Source organism: Euleptes europaea, chromosome 1 (assembly GCF_029931775.1).
Source record: "Euleptes europaea isolate rEulEur1 chromosome 1, rEulEur1.hap1, whole genome shotgun sequence".
Lineage (NCBI taxonomy): Eukaryota > Metazoa > Chordata > Lepidosauria > Squamata > Sphaerodactylidae > Euleptes > Euleptes europaea.
In genome coordinates, this window is record NC_079312.1 from 156,228,261 (window position 1) to 156,252,030 (window position 23,770).

The following is a 23,770-nucleotide window of genomic DNA, read 5'->3' on the forward strand; positions in this document are numbered from 1 at the left end:
TTGCCCAATTCATCAGGATTCCATTCTCCTCGCTACTAAATATGCACTCGAATAACAATCAACCCGGTATTGAAAGAGCGGAAGCACCTGCCACTTGCCCCTGCCCAGCCCGCTTGTGGGTACAACGGGGTGGTCAAAGGGTGTCGAGGAGGGGCATTGCATGTGTCCCAAAAGCGACCCCTCCCCCATTCCGCTCATGCATACAGACTTCTAATCTGCGTTAGCTGTCGTGAAGCTCGAGCCTGGTCGATTCGCCAAATCGTGTGCGGGGGGCTACTACCCACGCGACCCTTCTGGGCGGAGAGCGCGGGGGCGTTCCCCTCCGGCACGGAGTGGTACCCAGCGCCGCGGTTTCCTTTGATGTGCATCCTTCCGTCCCTCCCTCCTCCATTGTTTCCTCCCTCCCTGCCTCCCTCCGCTGATGTCATTGGCGGTCTGCTCGGGCGGAGGGCAGCGGCACGAGCTGCTGGCGCCCAGGGCTCCTGCGGCGCTGCGGGGGAGCCTCTCGCCGGCCGCCTGCAGCTAAGCCCCCGAAGGCCGCCATGGAGCCCGGTGGCCTCGGGGAGCCGCCGCCGAGTCTGATGCTGTTCCTGCGGAAGCTCAAGGAGGTTTTCGATGTGTGCGACGAGGACGCGGACGGCTTCATCCGGGTGGAGCACTTCGTGGCCCTGGGGCTGCAGTTTGGCCAAGAGGAGGAGGTAAGGGGGCCAGAGGAGCGAGCGCCCGGGCGAGGAGGGCAGGATCGGGGCCGGGGCAAGAGGCTCTGTCCACCTGCGGTCTACCGGCAAAGGACCCAGCTGTTTCATAAGTGCTGTTCTTCCCTGCGTGAATCCTATGAGAGCATCATGGGGGGCGGCCTCTCCCCCCTCCCCCGTTGAGCACACGGTCCAGAATTCTGCCAGAAATGACAGGTCCCAGAGCCGAGTGCCAAGCCGACCAGACATGGGGGCTTAGCTCTGGAAAACGTTTGAGGCCGCGAGGTTTGGTAGACTAGGGTGCCTTTGAGCATGTGCAAAATGCCTCCCCCCACCACCCACTGAAGTCAACAGAAAATTGAGATGTGGCAAAAAGGGTGTCATACCCGGCTTTAACCACGGTGGCCCCCTTTTTAGAAAATAAGCACTGACAGACGCTTATCAATAGATAGGCACCCACACAGCCACCCTTTTTTCTTTGTGCCTTCAAGTTGCAACCGACTTATGGTGACCCCCTCCCCTCATAGGGTTTTCAAGGCAGGAGACTAACAGAGGTGGTTTGCCATTGCCTGCCTCTGTGTTGCAACCCTGGTATTTCCTGGTGGTCTCCCATCCAAATAATAACCAGTGCTGATCCTGCTTAGAAGCCAAGGTCTGATGAGATCGGGCTAGCCTGGGCTATCTTCCTTACCTTGATGCAAATTATGCTCTTAGAAATTCTAGTGCACCCTCCCCCCCCCCCACTGCTGTGCTAGAGAGACACAGTGGAATACAAGTCTGTAGAAAAGAGAATAGGGACATGTCTTAATACCAAACCTGTAGTACTAAACCCCATGGAAGCATAGAGTGATGTAGCACAGAAGAGAACAGATCTATGGAGAACAGGTCTAGCCTGAATCACAGACTGCTGTTGTGGGGTTCCTATCAGGCCACTAGATGACCTAATAGGTGGATTTATGGCCTTGAATTCTGTACATGGTAGCAGCACATGACTGGCTGGCCTTGGGTGAGCAGTTGATGTGCACTGTACTTTAAAGCAATTATTGCCATTGATGACAATTCTCACAGCTGTTGGTAATTGATATCACTGTGGTTTCAATGAGCCGTGAGACTTTCCCCTTTTTTTATTAATCTTTGTTCCATGTTTTGGGTCTTGGGCTGATCTTCTAGTTGCTTCTGGATTCAGCCACCATCCCTTATCATCTCTCCTAGTGGGCCAAACATTCTTATTTTCTCCAGGCTACTAACACACAACTTTTACCTGCTGTTTTTTATTGCCTAATTTCACTAACAATTTACTGGTTTCATTGGGTGATTTTGCCAAGAATGTCAATATCCATAGGGCAAAGCTCTGGTTCAATCTATTTTTATATTATTTAATGTAAATAGTCAGTCCGTTTATTAAAATGGTCAGCGACCAGACAGAATATGTACAAATGCAGAAAGACATTAAAGTTTAAACGGAATATATAAAATCCACAACTAATAACCTGATCATTTACAACTGACATTCTATAGGACAGTTAGAGTCCTTACATAAATTTTTGTACATCAAAGGTCTGAATGACTAGCAGTCAGTGAGGGACCCAGATCATTTATGATTGCCTTACATTTAGTAAATGCGATGAACAAAATTTTTGCTACTGAACGTGAAATCTCCACGTTTTTATCCTCCAAGAAATATCTTACTAAAAAACCTTCAGATTGGTATATAAAACTTCCGGTTTGGTTAAAACGGTGTGTAAATGGTTCAATTAACTACTTTCTCTCTGAAACATACCAATCACAATGAAATAATACATGAGAAACTGTCTCTATTGAGTCGCTTGAACAGGGACAGAGTCTCATGGAGCGGGGAGTATGGTGGAATCTGCCATATAGTCGCGAGGAGGGAAAGGCATCAAATATTGTCCTTGATAGGGCCCATCTATGGTTTGGGTTGGAAATATTGGCCAAATATGAAGCTGGAGCCAAACCTGAACCAGGATTCAGGTGGTTGTAAAAAGGGGGTAAGATGGCATGCTCTGTTTGTAATTCGATATCAATAAGGCGTTGGTGGACCACACATTTAGCTCTTTTTAATCCTACTTCTAAAAGTTGTTCTGGATCCAGCCCTATAGTTCTTAATCTTTCTGTTGCTCTTTGGACCCATTGTGAAAAAGGATTGGCAGCAAGGAGGGCATGAATTAAACCAGAAGGATAAAGATGTATTTTCAACCAGTAAAAAAGCGTGTGTCGCCACATTTCCGTTTTTATCGTGCCGAGTCCCGCCTCCTGTCTCAATATCGCATTTGATGTTCCTTTTGGGGTGTTAAATAGTGCCCTTAAAAATTTCGATTGCACTAATTCTAGGGGTTTGAGATTTTCAGCCTGGATGGTTTGCATCCCATATCTCATGATGGCAAGCACTTTGGTTGAGTAAAGTTTTAGTGCAGCGGTAATAAAGCGAGCTCCATCTCTCCTGAAGAAGTTTAGGGCAAAGCTCTGGTACAATCTATTTTTATATTATTTAATGTAAATAGAATTCTCCTCTCAAGCAGCCCTCAGGCAAGGAGGAACTTTGAATTGCGGCCCTTGTTGCTTTAGCTTAAGACTTTGGTGCACTCAATCAATTTCACAGTGTTTGCTCTTGTTGACTTCCTTCTGCTGCTCGTGTGGAGCACCATCAAGGTCTGTAGTGTTACTTCACTGTAAAATGAATGTGTGCGAAAGCAAGGCCAAAGCCATAGGGACTTTAGTGGAATTCAGTGCTAAAGGACATAAGTCCTGTTCACAAGTAACAGTGAATGCAGGTACAATTCTTGTATAATGTACACTTGATTTTTCCTTTGTACATGAGTTGAGTAATTCTGATGCTACATTCAACACACGTTCAGCTGAGATTGTAATCGAAACCTCACGTTTATCCAGGTACTGGTTCCTAATTTCATTTGTAAAGTGAACAGTCATTGGCATTTTTACGAATAGGTTAAGCATGTACATGCACGTTGTCTGTGTGTTCTCTGTAACTTGTGAACAGGGCTTCTGTGTACAGTATACACTTGATTTTTCTTTATACATATGTTCAGTAATTTGTATGCTGAATTCAATGCATGTGCATGTGATTTTAACCACACGTTTATCTAGGTACTGATCTCTAGTTTCATTTGCAAAGTGAATGAGTGTTGGCTTTTCTTTAGAAACAGTGTATGCATGTATATGCTTGTGTACATGCATTCACTATATCAGGTGAACTATAGTAATAACTACTAGCTTGGATGGCAGTAAAAGGGGATGAGACACATTCAATGGTTAGTAGCCATGGTGACTAAAGTGAACTCCCGTACTCTGAATACCAGTACTAGGAAGCAATGTCTGGCCTTGCTGGTTAACCTTTTTTGGCAACTGTTTGGTCACTGTGTGAAACAGGATGGTGGACTAGATGGTTCAGTGGTCTGATCCAGTGAGGCTCTTCTTAGCTTAATCTGAAATCAGTGGTAGGGGCTGGTCTGCTTTTTAAAAAAATTAGAGATCTTTGCTGTTGGTTTGAATTGTTTTTCATATTTTGTAATCTGCCCTGAGTCTCAGTGAGAAAGGCAGGCTATAAATGAAGTCAATAATGATAAGATACAACTTGAGATCTGCTTTCCTGATGTAGTTAGCTAAGGTGAGTGGCCCTAGAATATAAGTGATTTCAAGGACACCTTATTTTGGAGTTAAATGGACTTGCTAGGCACCAAAACTGGTTTGGATGCTTTGGCTTTTTTGTTTGCCTCTTTTCTATTTGACTCCTTCAGTGATAGCTGCTTCCAACGCAGTTGTATTGCCTTAAGCAGTTTTCAAGATTGGTGGCTTTAGCTTGCTTGCTTAAAAAAAAAAAATGCTTCCTCTGAGGAAGCTCTGGTTGTGCAGAATACAAACAGCACCAAATTTGCATATAGGGTTACCAATAGGCCTGGACAGAATTCCCCTGTCCCTCTAATCGGGACTTAATGGTATGGAAATAGGCAGCTTAAGCTTTTTCATGGTATGGAGGGAAATAGCATCACCTGATAAATAACATCCCATAAAGCCTCTATTAATGGAAAAGGTCTGTGTATCAGCAGTAGAACATGCTGATCTATGCTGAAGGTCCCAGAGTCAGTCCTTGGTATCTTCAGTTAAGGATCAAGTAGCAGATAATGTGAAAGACCTCTGCATGAAACCCTCAAGAGCTACTACCAGTCTGAGTAGACAGTACTGACTTTGATGGACCAAGGTTCTGATTCAGTGTAAGGAAGCTTCCTCCAGGGCAGTTGGCAACCCTACTTGCATCGAAGGTTTCCTGAGTTCCTGAATGTCACAGTACACATAAGTAAAATGTAGAATTGGGTTTAATGTGAAGCCAGGTTGCCCATTTATTTAACATTTAGAGAGGAGAATTTCTGACTGCTTTATTGCTAATTTTAGGCCTTTTATACATGACTTTCCCACTTTTAAAAAGTGCTCTGGATGGTTCACAAATAAAGCACAAAAAGCAGTAAAATCCAAAATCCATTTAAAACAGTAATAATTGTTTAACAGGGCAAGAACTCAATTTAATTATGTACCCAAAAAAGAGAGATGGGGAAGACCATTCCTGCTAGATGTTTTTTTTTATTTTCCCCTTTGAAGAAAACCTGTATGAGAAGTTTTACATCGGAATGCAAAATTGATGTGTGGTTTAAATTTAAAACTTCCTGCCACCTATATTCCCAAGTATAGGAAAATGTCCCATTTGCCTGTTTTAGAGTTTGCCAGGCTGGCTGGTGGACTTAGAGGCTTAATAATAGGATGTAAATTTACCAGGCGAGGGGAAATGCTTTAGGTGCCCATTCCCACCCATTAAGCCTATACTAAAGGGGCAGGACGTTTTCCTCTGGGCCTGTTGGAAACCCTCTAGGTGAGTAAATGGGGTGTAGTTGGTATGCCTAGATCGACCAACAGTGAGTCCTGACAGGTGCCCCTGCCAGTGCTGCTCATTGATGCCAACTCCAGAGAGCCTGGTGACGTAGATCTCATCTTATGGGTTCTTACAAGGAGCTGCTTTGGTGTCACTTAAGTGTACCAGTCCAGGCCAGTCTGTGTCCTGGGAGTGGTCTGGAGCTTCTGCGCTGTGAGTCTTGGAAGACTGAGATTGCATCAATGCAAAGGTGTATTCCTAGTCCTGTTGAAGACAGCCTGCGTGGTGTAGTGGTTAAGAGGAGTGGACTCTAATCTGGAGAACCAGGTTGGTTTCCCCACTCCTACACACAAAGCTAGCTGGGTGACCTTGAACTAGTCACAGTTCTCTCTCAACTCTTTCAGCCTCACCTACCTCACAAAGTGTCTGTTGTGGGGAGAGGAAGGAGATTGTAAGCCAGTTTGATTCTCCTTAAAAGGTAGAGAAAATCGGCATATAAAAACCAACTCTCCTACTCCTCCTCCTCCTCCTGCTGGTACTGTGTACTTCCTTCATCTCCTGCTCCCCTCCTGATCGTGTTCATCCACTTCTGACTAGATGCCAGCAGCACTGGGAACTTTGCTTCTGCCCAAATGTCCGCATCTCTATTTAAAGATAGAAGAGCCCTCAGTCAAGTCATTCTACGCAAAGCCTTGCTCAGTCGGCAGCTGCACAAGTGCTGTCCCCAGTTGCCATTAACTATTCAAATGGTTATGCAAAGGCTGAAAAAAGCTTCCACTAAGATTCCAGCTTTGGACAACCATAAGAGGGGCATGAGGGCTGGGTCTAGTTATTCTTCAAGACCTTGTCAACATATAGCTATGCTGATGCAGTCGTGGGTTGTTGTGCTGAGGCAAAGCTCCGGATGTGTTTGCTTTTGATGCTGAGCTGATGTCAGGAGGACTTTGCATCCTGAACCTATGATCTCCTGTGCAAGATGCACCACACAAAAATCAACTCTAATGTTACATGGGGCTGCTTAGAAAAATGCAGCCATGGTCTGGGGGCAGAGGGCCTTGAAGGCATATGCGGAGGCCTGGATGGTGCAGAACTGCCTCCTGATTGTCAGCCCTGGGCACCTAATGGTGGACTGTGGAAGAATGCTTCCTAAGACTGTGTGCATTTAAGAAGTACAGAGAGGAAAGAATTCCACCTGGAATTGCTGCTTCTTCCTGCTCCTGCTGCAACATGATGAAAAAGCCTGACTTAGACCAGTTTCCTAGGTATGCAACTCTTCAAAGTAAAAGAGCTCCTTAAAAGCTGAACCAGCCGACCCTAGTGCAGGCCCCAGGGGTGAGTATACCTGCTGCACTTTCCTGGGGATGCTTTTAAGCTCCAAAAAGGAAGCAGCCACCTTCAAAAGAGGTCAAGTTCTAGTCTTTATAAAATGGAAAAAGGCAACAAATTAATGTTGAAACTGCCAAGGAATTCCAAGTAGCCTAGCAAGATTGTAGTGAATCCACACATCGAAATAAAATAGTTGTTAACAAAAAAAAGGCTATACCTGTTGAAATCTCTGTCTCTAAATAACTGCCACACAGGAGAGTTCCATATGACTGGGTTTTGGTGCCCTGTTTGGTTTTGGTATGTTGCACTGGCACAACTGCCTGTCCAATCTAAGTAGCCTCTGAGGATAAGACGTTTCTAGAGAGAAGCAGGGTGGCCCATAATCCCCTGCAATCTTATGGTGGATGCTGGGACACTGCTTGCAAACCAGGTCCAGCAGTCTGTTCACACAGGGGCCAACCAGGGGCCTCTAGGAAGCCCACAAACATGACAACTGCAGCAGCATCTGGCCTGTGTTTCACAGCACCCAATATAATGGGCATGCTCCTCTGATTCTGCAGAGAATAGGAATGCATCGTGACTAGTATTCATTTTGACTAGTAGCCATGTCTAGGCTCAATGACTTGAGCCATTTTGACTCTCCTCTATGAACATGTCCACTCCCCTCTTAAAGCCTTCCAAGTTGGCAGCCATCACCACATCCTGGGGCAGGGAGTTCCACAATTTAATTACGTGTTGTGTGAATAAATCCTTGGTTGTGCCTCTGAGATGATACGACATGGCTGCTTGGTCAACCAAATGTCTCAGGCAAGCTCCACTGTAGGGGGGAAATGCCTCTTTGTGTAATGCTGGACCAGTTTCCCTGGAAGAAGAGGAGAAAACCTTTGTCCAGTGGAAAACAATCCTGCTACTACTGTTATCAGTGTCTGGAACCAGTGCAAAACAAATCACTGCTCTGCTTAATATGTTTCTTACCTCTCTGTTGCCTTGTTCTTAGCTTTGTTTCATAACTGTTCAAGAAGGTTGCGGGATTTCTGGGGTGGACATCAGGCTGAGTGGGAGTGTAGGTCTTAAGATGCAGAAAACCCACAAAGGTTATGTGGAATCAGAGAAGGATTCAAGGCAGCAAGGTGTCAGGCAGTAGCCTCAAGTAAGATTAGATTATTTCCCATGTGAATTTGTGTGTGTGTGTGTGTGTGTGGACTGTCTATATTAAGTGGAAACAGCTGATGTGAAGATGACACTGCTGGTAGTGTGAGCTAAATATGTCTGGGGAGGGACAGAGATGTAGCTTATGAACAGTGAGAGATTTGGGCAACACCAAGGTGGATGTGGCTCAAGGCTAGAGTTGCCAACTTCCAGGTGGTGGTTGGAGATCTCCTAGGATTACAACTGACCTCCAGGTGACAGAGGTCAGTTTGCCTGGATAAAACGGCTGCTTTGGAGGGTGGATTCTGTGGCATTATATCTCATTGAAGCCCCTCACCAACCCCAGCCTCCTATGGTTTCACTCTTTAAATCTCCGGGTGTTTCCCAACCTGGAGCTGGTAAACCTATTCAAGGCCCATCTCTGCCACTGTTGTCCATGTTTTAACATGTGTGTAAGCACTTGTTCCCGATGCACTCCCACAAGCAACACTCGCAGACAGGTAGTCAAAGAAGAGTTGACTTTAATGGAGATCATACAGGTATTCAGAGCTTGCGAAAGTAAAAAAAGGCAGGAATGGAGCAAAAGGGACATACAACGGAATATATGGGGGAATAGGTCATATCATGATAGCACAGGTTGGCATGGTAACCCCTCAGTCCAACGGGCCAGGCTTCCACAAGCTTCAAAGCCTAAGAGGAATGCGATCGTTAGGAAAACAGTCCTTGAGCAAAGCAGAGCATCTGTGAGAAACCAAAACTATCCCTAAACGCAGAGAGCAGGCCTGACAATGTGTGATATATTCTGTAAGCTCTCTTTCAATTGCTAATTAATATTGGATGTAGAGTTAGTGGAGTTTTTTTTATTATTACTCTTTGAAACTTTTGCATTTAGTGATTTGTTCTGATAATTTTCAGGTTTAGTTTTGTAAATATCTTAAATAATATAGGTTCTGTTTTTGATTGTTTTGAACATTTGCTTTAAATCAGGGAGTCCTTTTGGCCTTTTCACATGTTCTATATTGGATAATTTTATGGGGGGAGGGTGCGTGGGTTATATTTCTCTGCAATTCCATAAGCACAACAAAGTTGCTGCTGAATCTGTTTAAATATTTATATCCCACCTTTCCTCATGGCTCATGTGGCTCCATGTCTACTTCCAAATGGCTCATGTTTCCTCATGTGAGGCAAATGTATTTATTTTCTACTGGGTTAATTGCATTTATATCCAAGGGGAAATTAGCTTAAGTCTCCCTGTATTTGCCTCCCTGAATTCCCTGGAGAAAGAGCAGATACTAGATAGTTATATTTGCCCAGGTTCAATCCCTGGCATCTCTAGTTAAAAGCACCTGGTAGGGTGTGTGTGTTAAGTATCGTCAAGTCACTCCTGATTAATGCCGAACCTTTGAATTAACATCCTCCAAAATGTCCTATCATTAATAGCTTTGCTCAGGTCTTGCAAACTAAGGGCCATGGCTTCCTTAGTTCCATCTCATATTGGATCTTCCTCTTTTCCTGCTGCCATCAACTTTTCCTAGCATTACTGTCCTTTCCAGTGACTCTTGTCTTCTCGTAATGTGACCAAAGTATGACAGCCTCAGTTTTGTCATTTTAGCTTCTAGGAAGAGTCCAGGCTTGATTTGATCTAGAACCCACTTATTAGTCTTTTTGGCGGCCCACAGTATCCATAAAACTCTTCTTCAACACCCCATTTCAAATGAATCAACTTTCTTCCTCTCAGCTTTCCTCATTGTCCAGCTTTCACGCCCATACACAGTAATGGGGAATACTATTGGCATGAATTCATATTTTCTACCTGTCCTGTCCATATTCAATCTCCTTCTGATTTCTTGGCTGCAGTCTCTCTTTTGATTGATGATGGAGCCAAGGAACAGAAAATCTTGAACTATTTCAGTTTCTTCATTGTCAATCTTAAAGTTGTGTAATTCCCCAGTAGTCATTACTTTTGATGTTCAGCTGTAATCCTGCTTTGGCACTTTCTGTTTTAACCTTCATCAGTAGTCACAGTAGTGCCAAGAGTCATGCTTATTTCTGTTCAAGTGTATCTATTGGTTTTGCTGTTCAAGTGTATCTATTGGTTTTGTTTCTCTGAGATGTTCAAGCTGTCAGGAGTCATGCTGTCCAGGCAGGCTCTTGACATGAGTTAGGCCCATTTCTGTTCAAGTGTTTATCCTTTGGTTTTGTTTCTCTGAACTGTTCAAGCTGTCCCCGCTCCATTCCTCCCCACCCTGCTCTGACCTTGAGTCTCTAGCAGGCAACTTCAGTATTATGGCTTGCTCACTCCCTGCTTTCTACCAGGCACCATTATCTCCTAATTCCCAGGCCGCTTGGTTTTGCACCTGGGATGAATCTGTGCTTAAAGTTATGCTTTGTAGTTTGGTTTGTCATTAGCAGCTTTGAACCTGCGGATTGCTTATGCTGTATCTGCGGCTCCTTGAATAAACGTTTACCTGCTTTAAACCTGCCTGTCTGAGTGAGTTACTTTTTGGGATTGCCGAGGTTGGCTGGAGAACCTCACGTTAAGCTGCTAATCCTTTTGCCCCGTTCTCCGCTCCCAACCCAACATGAGGGTGGCTATGGCGGGGGATGGAGACGACAAGAAGGAGGAGGACAAGACGGTGCCTCTGGCCGAGCCCGATCTTGGCTCAAAGGGGGACAAGCCAGTGGACGAGAAACCAAGCGGCACCGGGAAGGGTGCGGTACCCAAGATTTCTCATATTCGATCCTGGATGGATTCTCCCCAACCTTGGATGGGGTCGGGGGTGGACAGTAGGTCCTGGAGGCCAGCGATTTCTGGGATGCTTGAGGGGTCTGAGGAAGACCCGGCCCGTAGGGAATCGGTCTGGCGGTGCGAGTGGGAGGAGGAACGCCAGCAACTCCGCTTCGAGAAGCAGGAGATGGCGGAAAGGATGGATGCCATGCAAACCTTGATGCAAGAAATGTGGGACGAGTTGAACGACTTGCGGCAACAGCAGCCTCAGCAGCCTCCCGGCAACCAACCGGCGGCTCCTGATAACCAACCGGCCCTACCACCGCCACCACCACCGCCGTCTCCGGGGCATCTGGGTCCAGCGCCTCCAACCCGACGTGAGTTGAAGGTGACATTTGATGGGTCGAGCGACCTTTTGTCTTATTTCCTGATCCAAGTGGATGTGTTCATGCGTGAACAAGGTACAACCTTCACCCCAGACGAAAGCCGGGTTCAATACTTTGCATCGCTGCTTCAGGGGGAAGCGGCGGCGTGGATGGTGCAACAGTACGAACTGCGCTCTTGAGTTTTGAGAAGTTTGGATGACTTCATGATAGCCCTCCGTAACCGGTTTGAAGACCCGCACCGGGGGGAACTGGCCAAGACGGCTCTTCTGCAGCTGCGCCAAGGGACTAAGTCGGTGGTGCACTATGCTAGCGAGTTTCAGTTGCTCTCCAGTAAAATTTTGGACTGGAGCGAGGTCACCCGAGTACAGTATTTTCGGGAGGGGCTCAATCCCGAATTGCAGCACTGGGCTTTAATGCAAGGGAATCCACTGGACGTGGAGGGATGGGTGCGGCATGTAGCCGACACTGAAAACCGAAGGCAACTGTTGCAACTCTCGAAGCAGTGTACCGCGCAGGAGACCAAGCCCCGTGGAGATAGGCCAGGCACCCCTAAAGACTTTTGGTCCTTGCAAGGAGGGGGTCTGTCAGCGGCGGAACAGAGTAAATTTTTCTAGTGTGGTGCCTGTCTCGTTTGTGGAGGATTGGGGCATTTTGCCACTCGTTGCCTATCCCGGTCCGAAAAACCGCCCCCAGTCCAGCCAGCAGCTGTGGAGTTGGAGAAGGTGCGCACCGAGGGACAGGCCCGCCGCAGAAGTGCCCCGCCGGGACGACGAGGGACACCCACAGCTCTTCAGCTTCAACCCGCCCAAGAACCGCCAAAAGCTACCGGCTCATCGGAGCCCCGGATTACAAACCAAGACTCCTCTTCCTCCAGTGAGGGGGATGAGTAGACCCCACCGGCAAAAAACACCGTCGGTCTGCTGTAAAGGGAGCTCCACAGCAGGCCACTCCGGACCTTGAGCAGGGAGCTCCGGTGATGGTAAGCGATCATGAGGACAATGTGTTCATTAAGGTCGCCCTTGTGTTACCCAGGGCCCCCCCCCGTGTTACGAGTATTGGCGCTAGTTGATTCAGGCTGTGCTTGGACTTTAATAAATGAAGAGACTGCAAGTGAATTACGGGTGAAGAGGGTTGAGTTGCCTGAACCCATTCAGTTTGCCCAGATGGACGGTAGTGACTTTGGGGGGGGGGCGGTCACGCATAGAACAGCCCGGGTCGCCTTGGGAGTTGGGGAGCATTGGGAACAACTCCATTTTACCATAGCCCCCACTATTAAGTACCCCATAGTGTTGGGAATGAACTGGCTACGTGGTCATAGTCCTACCATAGACTGGAAAGAACGGACTATTACGTTTTCGCAAGCTCAGTGTGACCGACACAGGAGGGAGGTTGCATTCAGAGAACAAGCTGCCGCGTTGCAAGAGCATCCACCAGCAGAGGCTCCGCCACCTCAACTCCCCAAGGTCTATGCACAGTTTGCAGATGTATTTGATGTGCACGAGTGTGATTATTTGCCCCCCCACCGAGCCACTGACTGTGCAATTGAGGTGGTGGGGGAGGGCAAACTCTCAAAAGGGAAAATCTACCCCATTAGCCCTAAGGAAAAGGCGGTGTTAAGAGACTATTTGGACACTAATTTGGCAAGGGGGTTCATACGTCCGTCCTCAGAGCCTCACTCGGCACCCGCTTTCTTTGTGAAGAAAAAGACTGGTGATTTGCGACTCTGTATAGATTTCTGCAGACTCAATGCGGTCACGCAGACTAATGCCTACCCCCTTCCTCTCATTCCAGATCTGCTCGCTCAGTTGAAGGAAGGTCGGATTTTTACTAAGCTTGATTTAGTGGAAGCGTACCATCGCATTAGGATCAGGGAAGGAGATGAACATAAGACTGCCTTATCTAGTTACTTTGGAATGTTTGAATATTTAGTAATGCCATTTGGATTGACGGGGGCTCCGAGTGTCTTCATGCAAATGATTAATGAGGTGTTGCATGATTTATTGTTCAAAGGAGTGATTGTTTATTTGGACGACATTTTAATATACACCAAAACCATGGACGAGCATGTGGCTCTAGTGAAGGAAGTGTTAAGTTGATTGCGTGCCCACAAGTTGTATGCCAAGGTTTCCAAATGTGACTTTCATCAGTCTTCCATAACATTTCTGGGATATATAGTGTCGCAGCATATAGTGTCGCTATGGACCCAGAAAAGATTCGAGCTGTGGTGGAGTGGGAAGTCCCCACTACTCGCAAGCAACTGCAGCAATTTCTCGGTTTCGCTAATTTCTACCGCAGTTTTATTAATTACTTTGCGCAAGTAGCCTTGCCTCTCACCTCTCTTCTGTGAATGAAAGGAAAGGGGTCTGCAGCCACGCTGCCGTCCGCTAGGTTACTTTGGACTCCTGAATGTCAACAAGCATTTGACACGCTAAAACGGTTGTTCACATCTGAACCAGTGTTGAAACACTCTGTGAAAAACCTTTCGTTGTTCAGGTGGACGCTTCAGATGTTGCCATGGGAGGGGCACTCTTACAAATGGGTGAGGGTGGCCAATTGCAACTGTGTGCATATTTTTCTAAGAAATTCTCTCAAGCTGAACTAAACTGGGCTATTTGGGAAAAGGAGGCAGCGGCCGTGAAACATGCCCTCACGGTCTGGAGACATTTTTTTGGAAGGGGTTGACGTTCCTTTTGAGGTTTGGACTGATCACAAAAATTTGGAGGCGCTAAAAGGGTCTAGAAAATTATCAGCCAAACAGGTTCATTGGGCAGAGTTCTTTGCCAAGTTTCGATTTGTGCTGAAACATGTTCCAGGGAAAGAAAATTGTCTGGCTGATGCGTTGTCCTGACTCCCCCAATACCACAGTCAAATCGACCACCCCGTGGATTCCTTATTCACCCCGGAACAATGGGAGGAGGTGCCAGGATTGGCCGTGGTCACTCGTGCTCAGAGCCGAGCAGTGGATTCAGACCCGGCAAACGGACTCCCGGAGGCTTTCCATGCGAGGGTGGCCGAAGCTGTGTGCCAGGAAGAAGGGGGCCAAAAGCTTCCTCAAGCTCTCACTCGCCGGGGGGAATTGTGGTTTCATGGGGTGAAACTGTATGTTCTGGAAACTGTTCAGAGGGAGGTGGTGGAGATGGCTCATGGGGCAAAAACCGCAGGACATTTTCGGTTTGTCAAATCTTTGCATTTGTTGAGGTGTCAATTTTGGTGGCCGGGCATGAGAGCTGATGTGGACCTTTTCGTGTGCAGTTGCCCCACCTGCGCAACCTTTAAAAAACTTATGGGGAAGCCCCCTGGACTCCTCAAACCCTTGGAAGTCCCGTCTGTTCCCTGGGAGGTTATTGCCATGGACTTTATTACGGATCTTCCCCCCAGCCAAGGGAAGACGATGTTGTGGGTGATGACAGACTTATTTTCTAAGCAAGTGCATTTTGTTCCTTGTACGGGCTTACTGACAATCCAGAAGCTGGCACGCATGTTCGTTACACACGTGATGAAACATCACTCGTTCCCACCCAAGATAATCTCCGACAGGGCCCCCCAATTCGTGGCTAAGTTCTGGAAAGCTTTTTTAAAATTAATAGGGGTAGAACAAGGTTTGTCTTAGGCACACCATCCTCAGACAGATGGACAGACGGAACGAATTAATTCTGTGTTGGAATGTTATTTGCGCTGCTATGTGAACTATCACCAGGATGATTGGGTGGATTTACTGCCATTTGCTGAATATGCTTACAATAATGCTCCTCATTCGTCTACTGGGTACAGTCCCTTCCAGGTGGTGTACGGCAAGGATTTCGGACCCTTTGTGAGCGTAGAACTACTTCAGGAGGAGGGGATAAAAGGTGAAGTGGGAGATTGGGTGCAGGTGGTTCAGAACACATGGCCTTGGCTCCAGAAAAATCTGGAGCGAGCTAAACGCAAATACAAAGAGCATGCAGACAAACATCGTTCCCCGGGGTGGGATTTTAAGGTGAGGGATCAAGTCTACTTGTCCACCAAAAACCTTCAGACCCTACGACCATGTAAAAAGCTCAGTGACAAGTATGTGGGTCCCTATCCCATCACAAGGGTGATGAACGAAGTGGCTGTAGAGCTAGCGCTTCCCAAAGCCCTCAGGGGAATCCACCCGGTGTTTCATATCAGTCTTCTCAAGCCCTATGTAGCGGCTCCCCAATTCCACCCAGAACCTAAGCCTGAGGTACCAACCGTGGTGGGAGGGGAGGTGCATCTGGAAGTTTCTAAAATCCTTGATTCCAAACTGAAAAAAGGGAAGTTGTTCTATTTGGTACGTTGGAAACATCTGGGACCAGCACATGATGAATGGGTGGCGGCCCCATATGTAGCAGCCCCCAGTCTGATACGACAATTTCATGACGCCTACCCCCAAAAGCCTCAACCTGTCTCGGACCTGGGAGGGGGGTCTTAAGGGGGGCAGAATGTCAAGAGTCATACCAAGAGTCATGCTTATTTCTGTTCAAGTGTATCTATTGGTTTTGTTTCTCTGAGATGTTCAAGCTGTCAGGAGTCATGCTGCCCAGGCAGGCTCTTGACATGAGTTAGGCCCATTTCTGTTCAAGTGTTTATCCTTTGGTTTTGTTTCTCTGAACTGTTCAAGCTGTCCCGCTCCTTTCCTCCCCCCTGCTCTGACCTTGAGTCTCTAGCAGGCAACTTCAGTATTATGGCTTGCTCACTCCCTACTTCCTACCAGGCACCGTTATCTCCTAATTCCCAGGCCTCTTGGTTTTGCACCTGGGATGACTCTGTGCTTTGTAGTTTGGTTTGTCATTAGCAGCTTTGAACCTGCGGATTGCTTATGCTGTATCTGCGGCTCCTGAATAAACGTTTACCTGCTTTAGACCTGTCTGTCTGAGCGAGTGACTTTTTGGGATTGCCGAGGTTGGCTGGAGAACCTCACAAGTAGGCGTTTCAAGTCTTTGCTATTTTCTGCCAGTAATGTGGTGTCATCTGCATATCTCAAATTGTTAATCTTCCTTCCACCAATTTTCACTGTCTTCATCTAAATCTAACCTGTCGTTCCTTATAATATGTTCTGCATAGAGTGAACAGATAGAGAGATAAAATACATCCTTGTCTGACCTTTGCCAATTGAAAACCATTCTGTTTCTCCGTATTTTGTCCTAACAGTAGCCTGTCCAAAGTATAGGGTGCACATCAAAACAATCAGATATTGTGGTATACCTATTACTTTTAAAACCAATCATAGTTTTTCATGATCCAGACAGTCAAAAGCTTTGTTGTAATCTATGAAACACCAGCTGATTTTCTTCTGAAATTTTCTCATATGCTCCAGTAACCACCATAAATTTACAATATGATCTCTAGTGCCCCTTCCTTTTCTGAATCCAATTTGAACACCAAGCATGTCTCGTTCCATATATGATAACAGTCTTTCTTGTAAGATTTTGAGCATCACTTTACTCGTGTGAGAAATTAATGCGATGGTCTGATAGTTGCTGCAGTCTTTGATGTCTCCTTTTTTCAGAATTGGAATGTAAACTGACTGTTTCCTGTCTGTGGGCCAATGTTTTGTTTTTCATAACTGTTGGCACATTTTTATTATGATTTTGATGGACTCCATTTCTGTGGCTTGGAATAGGTGATAGTAGTTGATAGTAGGTAGCAGGTGATGCAAAAGGCCTTTACTTGAACTGCTGCCACTCACAGTAGACAATACAGACTTTGATAGACCAAGATGCTGACTCAGCTTCATGAAGGTGGGTTATTTTATCATTTCCCCTGCTGTAGCAGACCTCTGACTACTCAGGTCATATTTGTCTGCAGTGGGAGTGAAGAGGCAAGTACAATTGACAGAAATCCCTTCCTTCAGCAGAGAGTTACTGCAGGATCTAAGCCATGGTGAAGATATAGGAATTGAATAATGGGGGAGGAGAGATGGAGATTCCATATCCTTTAATTATAACAAGAACAAAGAAATGTCTGACAGACTCTTGGCTTTTATTAGACAGTCTCCGTAGTGAGGTAGATTCTGAAAGCATTATGGAGAAAAGGGGTTGTCAGTCTTTTCTTATCTGATAGATTTTTATCCCATTTCCTCTGAGGAGCTTAGAATGGCATGCGTGGTTTTGAGAAATGTGTTGGTCCCTATGTGAGAGAACCAATTAACACAAATCTGACATAAGAAATTGCAGTCGAAACAAGTGGGAGAACATTTTAATCTTCCTGGACTTACTGTGTCAGATCCGAAAGATATTGTCCTATGGAAGAAAACTTCAAAAGGAATATACAGTGTGAAAATGCTGAATTAGAACTCATCAAGAAGTTAAACACTTAAATTGAGGATTGGGTTTACTCACTCATTATTTCTAATAACCAAAGACGACCCTCTTTTTAGAAAACCTATATAGATATGTTGTCCCATACCATAGCCTTTTACTGATGTTGGCCAATCCTCTCTCACATCAATCTGCCTTTTCCTTAATTAGTTTATTTTGAGCGGTTCATTTCCAGGACATAGGAGGATCACACCTGATTTATGATATCGGGCCTGTCTTTGCTCAACTCTTCCCTCTCTCCCCCTCCCCTTCTGTAATTTTCTGTGTAATCATGAGAAAAAAATTTTTTTATCTCCATTGTATGTGAAGAAGTGAGCTCTGACACACACAACCTGGGCTTCTGTTTTGTTTTGCTACAGTAGACTAACACAGCTACCCCACTGGAATATACGTAGTTCCTCCCCTTTTACCCTCACAGTTCTCCTGTGAGGTAGGTTAGTGATTATTGCAAAATGTTAGCATTTCTGAAAACTACAAGACAGTGTCAGCCCTTGGCCCACAGAACCAGAAATCACCACAAAGTCATATAGAGTCCAAACAGATGGCTTTTACTGATCAAATAGGCATACAGTGCAAACGAATAAAATGACAGCTATGAGAGGCTCACTAGCTGGGAGATATTATAAGGCAGGAAAGGCGGGAGATTACACGCATGAATACAGTTTCCCAGGAGCTGAGTTCCCAGGCCTAGGTATGCGACCTTGGGGGGCAGACAATACAGCACAGAGACAGAGGCAATAACGAAACCGAGATAGCAGCCTGACATTCTGCTCCCCTCAAGGCCCCCTCCCAGTTCGTAAGGGGGCTGGTCTGTCCGGGTAAGCAATGTGAAAGGCGTCGACGAGGTCGGGGGCGGAGACATCCCGTGCGCGCACCCATTCGTCATAGGCAGGGGGGAAATGTTTCCAACGAACTAGATATTGCAGATTGCCATGGTGAATACGGGAGTCAAGGATCTTGGAGACTTCGAAGTGTTCTTCCCCCCCCACCATGATGGGTTGCGCAGGCGGTGGGTCTGGATGCCACCGTGGAGAAGCAACATGGGGTTTGAGGAGGCTTATGTGGAAAACAGGATGCACACGCCTCAAGGATTTGGGGAGAGCCAGTTCCACTGTGACAGGGTTTATGACCCGAGTAATGGGGAAAGGGCCAATGAATTTGGCGCTGAGCTTATGGCACGGTTGGGTGGAACGGAGATTTTTGGTGGAAAGGTAAACCAAAGCACCCACTTGCAGATCACCCCCGGGGGAGCGATGTTTGTCAGCTTGCGCTTTGTATTTACGTTTGGCCCGGTCGAGGTTGCTAACGAGCCAGGGCCAAGTGGTACGGAGGACGTGTGCCCAGGAGGCAATGTCGGGGTTCCCCTCCCCCTCTACATCATCTGTAGGAGCGATGGGACTGAAATCTTGTCCATACACAGCAAAAAACGGGCTAAAACCTGTGGATTGATGCATGGCATTATTGTAGGCATATTCTGCTAAAGGTAACAGTTCCACCCAGTTATCCTGGTGGTAGTTAACATAACAACGCAAATAACATTCAAGTACAGCATTGACACGTTCAGTTTGACCATCAGTTTGAGGATGGTATGCACTAGACAATCCCTGTTCCACCCCCACCAAGTTGAGGAAAGCTTTCCAAAACTTAGAAACGAAACCACTTCCGCGGTCACAAATTATTTTACGCGGAAACGAATGTAAACGAAAGATATGCGTCACGAAGAGGCGGGCCAGTTTCTGAGCAGAGGGGATCCCTGCGCATGGAATCAAATGTATTTGCTTAGAAAACAAATCAGTAACAACCCACAACACAGTTTTACCCCCACTGAGAGGGAGATCAGTCATGAAGTCCATAGCAATCACTTCCCAAGGTCTGCTGGGCGTTTCAAGAGGTTGTAGCAGTCCCGGGGGTTTGCCCTGCGATCGTTTCGCAGCGGCACAAACGGGACAGCTGCGGATGAAGGAGTCAATGTCGGAACGCATTCCCCCCCACCAGAACTGTCTGCGCAATAAGTGAAGGGTCTTCAGAAACCCAAAGTGCCCAGCTGTTTTGGCTCCATGAGCTAAATGTAAAACGTCCTTCCGGAGAGCTTTGGGTACATACAATTTTGAGTCTTTGTACCAGGACCCCCCTTGTTCCAAAACACCAGGAGGTAGGGTATGAGCGGAACGTTCTAAAAGGCACTGGTCCCGAAGGACAGTTAAAAAGGATTCGGAGATGGGGATTTTGGAGGGAGCCCCCCCGTCGGTCATGGAGATCTGAGAAACAGTTATAGGGCTAGTGCTTACGTGCGGCGGCGCGCAGACTGCAGGCGGCTGAGCGGTCGGAGGGGTAGGAGGGGCGGGAACTCCGGTCTGTTGCGGTGGCGGCTGGGCAGCCGGTTGGGCTGGCGGAGCTTGCGAGTTAGGGAAGGTGTGCTGATGCTGGGATCGGGTTTGCACAGCCAGCATAGGTAGGGCCCCACGTTGCATAGGGGTGAACAGAGAGTTGGTGGGTCTTTCGAGTTTTACCGGATATTGTGGTAAACGGGAGAGGGCATCCGCGAGAACGTTCTGCTTCCCAGGGACGTGCTTCAGGGTGAAACGGAACTGAGCAAAGAACTCCGCCCACCGTTGTTGTTTCGCCGATAGCTTATGGGACCCCGTGAGGGCAGCTAGATTTTTGTGATCGGTCCAAACTTCAAAGGGTACTTTAGACCCTTCCAAGAATTGCCGCCATAAAGTCAGTGCATGATGAACTGCAGAGGCCTCTTTCTCCCAGATGGGCCAGTTTAATTGAGCGTGCGCAAATTTTTTTGAAAAGTAAGCGCAAGGGTGAAGAAGACCGTCCGGTCCTTGCTGGAGGAGAGCCCCTCCCATGGCTACATCGGAAGCATCGACTTGCACAATGAACATTTGATTTGGGTCTGGGTGCCGTAGCACCGGCTCCGAAGTGAAGAGGCGGCTTGGCATTGCTCAGTCCATAGGATTTTTGCGGAGGGCAAGGCAGCCGAGCTTACTTTTCCCTTAGTTTTCAGCAGGTCCGTAATGGGTAGAGCCACTTGGGCGAAGTTAGGGATGAATCCCCGATAGAAGTTTGCAAATCCCAGAAATTGCTGTACTTGCTTACGGTTGGTGGGGGGAGTCCAATCGAGGACGGCTTGGACTTTGGCGGGGTCCATGCGAAGACCTTGGTGGGAGATGATGTATCCCAAAAACGTGAGTTTGCTTTGGTGAAATTCACACTTAGCTAGTTTAGCGAACAGTTGATGGTTACGCAGGCGTTGTAGAACTTCCCTGACCAGAGTTACATGCTCGTCCACAGTTTTCGAATAAATGAGAATGTCATCTAAGTAGACCACCACCCCACGATATAGAAGGTCATGTAGGATTTCATTGATGAGTTGCATGAAGACCCCCGGGGCCCCTTTTAATCCGAATGGCATTACAAGGAATTCATACATTCCGAAACAGCTAGAGAAGGCAGTGAGGTGTTCATCTCCTTCGCGGATACGGACTCGGTAGTAGGCTTCCACCAAGTCTAATTTAGAGAACACACGGCCTTCCTGTAATTGTCCCAAAATATCCGATATTAATGGGATAGGATAGGCGTTGGTCTGGGTAACCGCATTGAGCTTTCTGAAGTCAATGCACAGGCGAAGGTCGCCCTCTTTTTTCCGGACGAAAAACGCGGGGGCCGAGTTTGGGGCATTCGAAGGGCGAATGAACCCTCTGGCGAGGTTTTTGTCCAAAAAGTCCCGGAGGACAGTGCGCTCGGAAGCGCTCATAGGGTAAATCTTACTTTTGGTTAATGTGCAGTCCTTTACTACTTCAATCGCACAGTCTGAGGCCCGGTGGGGGGGTAAGGCATCACATTCCCTAAGGTCGAAGACATCTTCAAAGTCCCGGTATACAGCGGGTAGAGCCGGTGGTACTGGGGCAGTAGAGGTTAATGCTGGAACGGGCGGAAATGGCAGAGCAAAGTTTTGCCGATGCTGGTCGCAGGTGGGACTAGCGAAAGAGATAGTGTTTGTTTCCCAATCAATACTGGGACTATGTCCTTTAATCCAGTTAATTCCCAAGACCACTTCAAATCGGATAGGGGCTATAGTGAAGTCTATTTGTTCCCAGTGGGAACCAATTCCCATTGCCACCCCTATGGTGCGGCGATCAACTGGACCCCCCTGGAATTGGCTCCCGTCCATTTGAGCAAATTGGACGGGGGCGGGTAAAGCCTCTGAGTCGGCTCTGAGTGCAGCAAACGTGGCTTCGCTTATGAGAGTGCGACAGCAACCGGAGTCAATTAGTGCTTTGACGGGGATTTGTGGACCTCCGTTAAGTTGTTGTAAAACTGCATCCACGTAGACGGTGGAGTCCACTTCTTTGATTTTGGTAGGAGCATTCGGTTTGATAGGAAGATCCTGAGAGGTCTGTGGAGATGCTCCATTCACCACAGACCGGAGCCGTTTTTTGACAAGTCGAGGGGAGATTCCAGGTTTAAGGCTGGAGAAATCCAAGGGTTTTCCTCATCCGAAGAGGGAAAGCTGTCCCCCAATGGGGCACTTGTAATCCGAGACCCGGCGGGGTCGTTGGAAGCAGGCAGGGAGGCTGGGTCCCCGGCATGGAGTGCAGAGGGTGTGGGCCTTCCCGGAGCTGCGCTGCGGGTGGCCGCGGTGCCTCTGCGTGGTGGACGACCTCGGGCGCGGGTTGTCGTGCTGGGACGAAATAATTCCTGGCGGCGTGGGCAAACGGCTGCAAAGTGGCCCATTTCTCCGCATGTAAGACAGGCACCCCTCTGAAATCGGGCTTCACGTTCCTGGAGCGGACGTGGGGGATTTCGTGGGACGAGCAGTGGTGCCTTGGGTTGAGGCTTTTGGGTGCCCTTCTCCTTGTGCTTTTGACGGACGAGAGAAATAAAGCGGCGGCGGCTTTCCACTTCCTCGGCTAATAGGATCCAGCCTTCGAGGGTATCGGGATCGCCCCGCATGTAAGACCAGTTCAGAATGTCAGGATGCAAGGCTTCCCTGAAATGATGGATTAGGGTGGTCTCGGGCCAACCTACAATTTTACTTGCCAGTCGCTGAAATTCATCGGCAAATTCCCGAACTGTAGCAGAGCCTTGTTTTAATTGTAAGAGTTCCGTTTTTGCTCTTTCCCCCAGGAAGGGGTCCTCAAACCTCCTTCTCAGGGCAGTCATGAAGTTGTTGAGGGAACGAATCGCACGAGAGCGGGTGTCAAACTGGAGGACCATCCAGTCAGCCGCTTTGCCTGTCAGGAGGGAAGCTACGTACCGCACCCGGCTATCTTCCGTGGGGAAAAGTTGACCTTGTTCTCGCATATAACTGTCCACTTGATGCAAGAAACAAGGCAAAGTCTCAAGAGATCCGTCATACGTAGTCCTCAATTTGAGTTGCTTCCAAGGGCCGGGCGCGGGTTGACCCGGTTGCACGGGTGGTCCGGGCGGAGGAGCAACAGGAGCTCCAGGAGGCAAGGGTGGAGCAGGCACATTAGCAGGTGGTTGCACGGGTGGTCCGGGCGGAGGAGCAACAGGAGCTCCAGGAGGTAAGGGTGGAGCAGGCACATTAGCGGGTGGTTGTACGGGTACCCCCTGACCCGGTATCGGAACGGGCTGTCTCTGAGCTATCAGGGTTTGTTGTAATTGCCTGTTCTCTTGAAGCATAAGTTCCATTACTTCCTGGAGTTGATCAACACGGTCGGAGAGCTCCCGATTCTGGGCTCGTAAAAGATGAACCTCCTCACTTGGGCCACCAGTAAGATGAGGCTTACTGGTTCGGAAGCTCGTGGCCCATTGAGAGCTATCCCCATATAAATCCTCGTCTTCAGACTCATCTGAGTCTCGACGTTGGTCAGCCAAACGGCGTGCGCGTTGGGTCGCACGCGACTGGACAAACGCCGGGGAAAAAGTTAGACCTGATAGTCCCAGTACATAGTCCTTGGGGCGCGTGTCCACGTTCGCCTGATTCCTAATCCTTGCTGCAGCCGCCCTGGCTGCTTCCGCCGCCTCTCTCTCTCTTGCGACCCTAGCCGCTTCGGCGGCTTGCTGATCCGCAAGAACTTTGGCGTTCTCAAGTCTTAGGGCAGCCTCTGCCGTAATGCGCGGCAAAAGTTCTGTCTCGAGGAGCAAGAGTATGGGGTCAGGTTCCCCGCCCAGCAGAGGTTGTACTCGAACCGCCAGTGCGGATGCCTCGGCTCCAAACGTCGGGGTCAAAACTTGAGCCAAGGTGGCTACCGGGGTGTCCTTTGTACATTCCACAAGGAGAAGAGCGG

At 47.8% G+C, this 23,770-nt stretch overlaps 1 protein-coding gene across 1 annotated transcript in view; it reads left to right on the forward strand.

The window, feature by feature from the left end:
• Window positions 1-542: 542 nt before the first annotated feature.
• Window positions 543-23,770, forward strand: part of RAB11FIP4 (RAB11 family interacting protein 4) — a 271,185-nt gene continuing 247,957 nt past the window's right edge. The window contains exon 1 of the mRNA XM_056858462.1: window positions 543-698. Coding sequence (XP_056714440.1) covers window positions 543-698 — 156 coding nt within the window. The remainder of the gene's footprint in view (window positions 699-23,770) is intronic.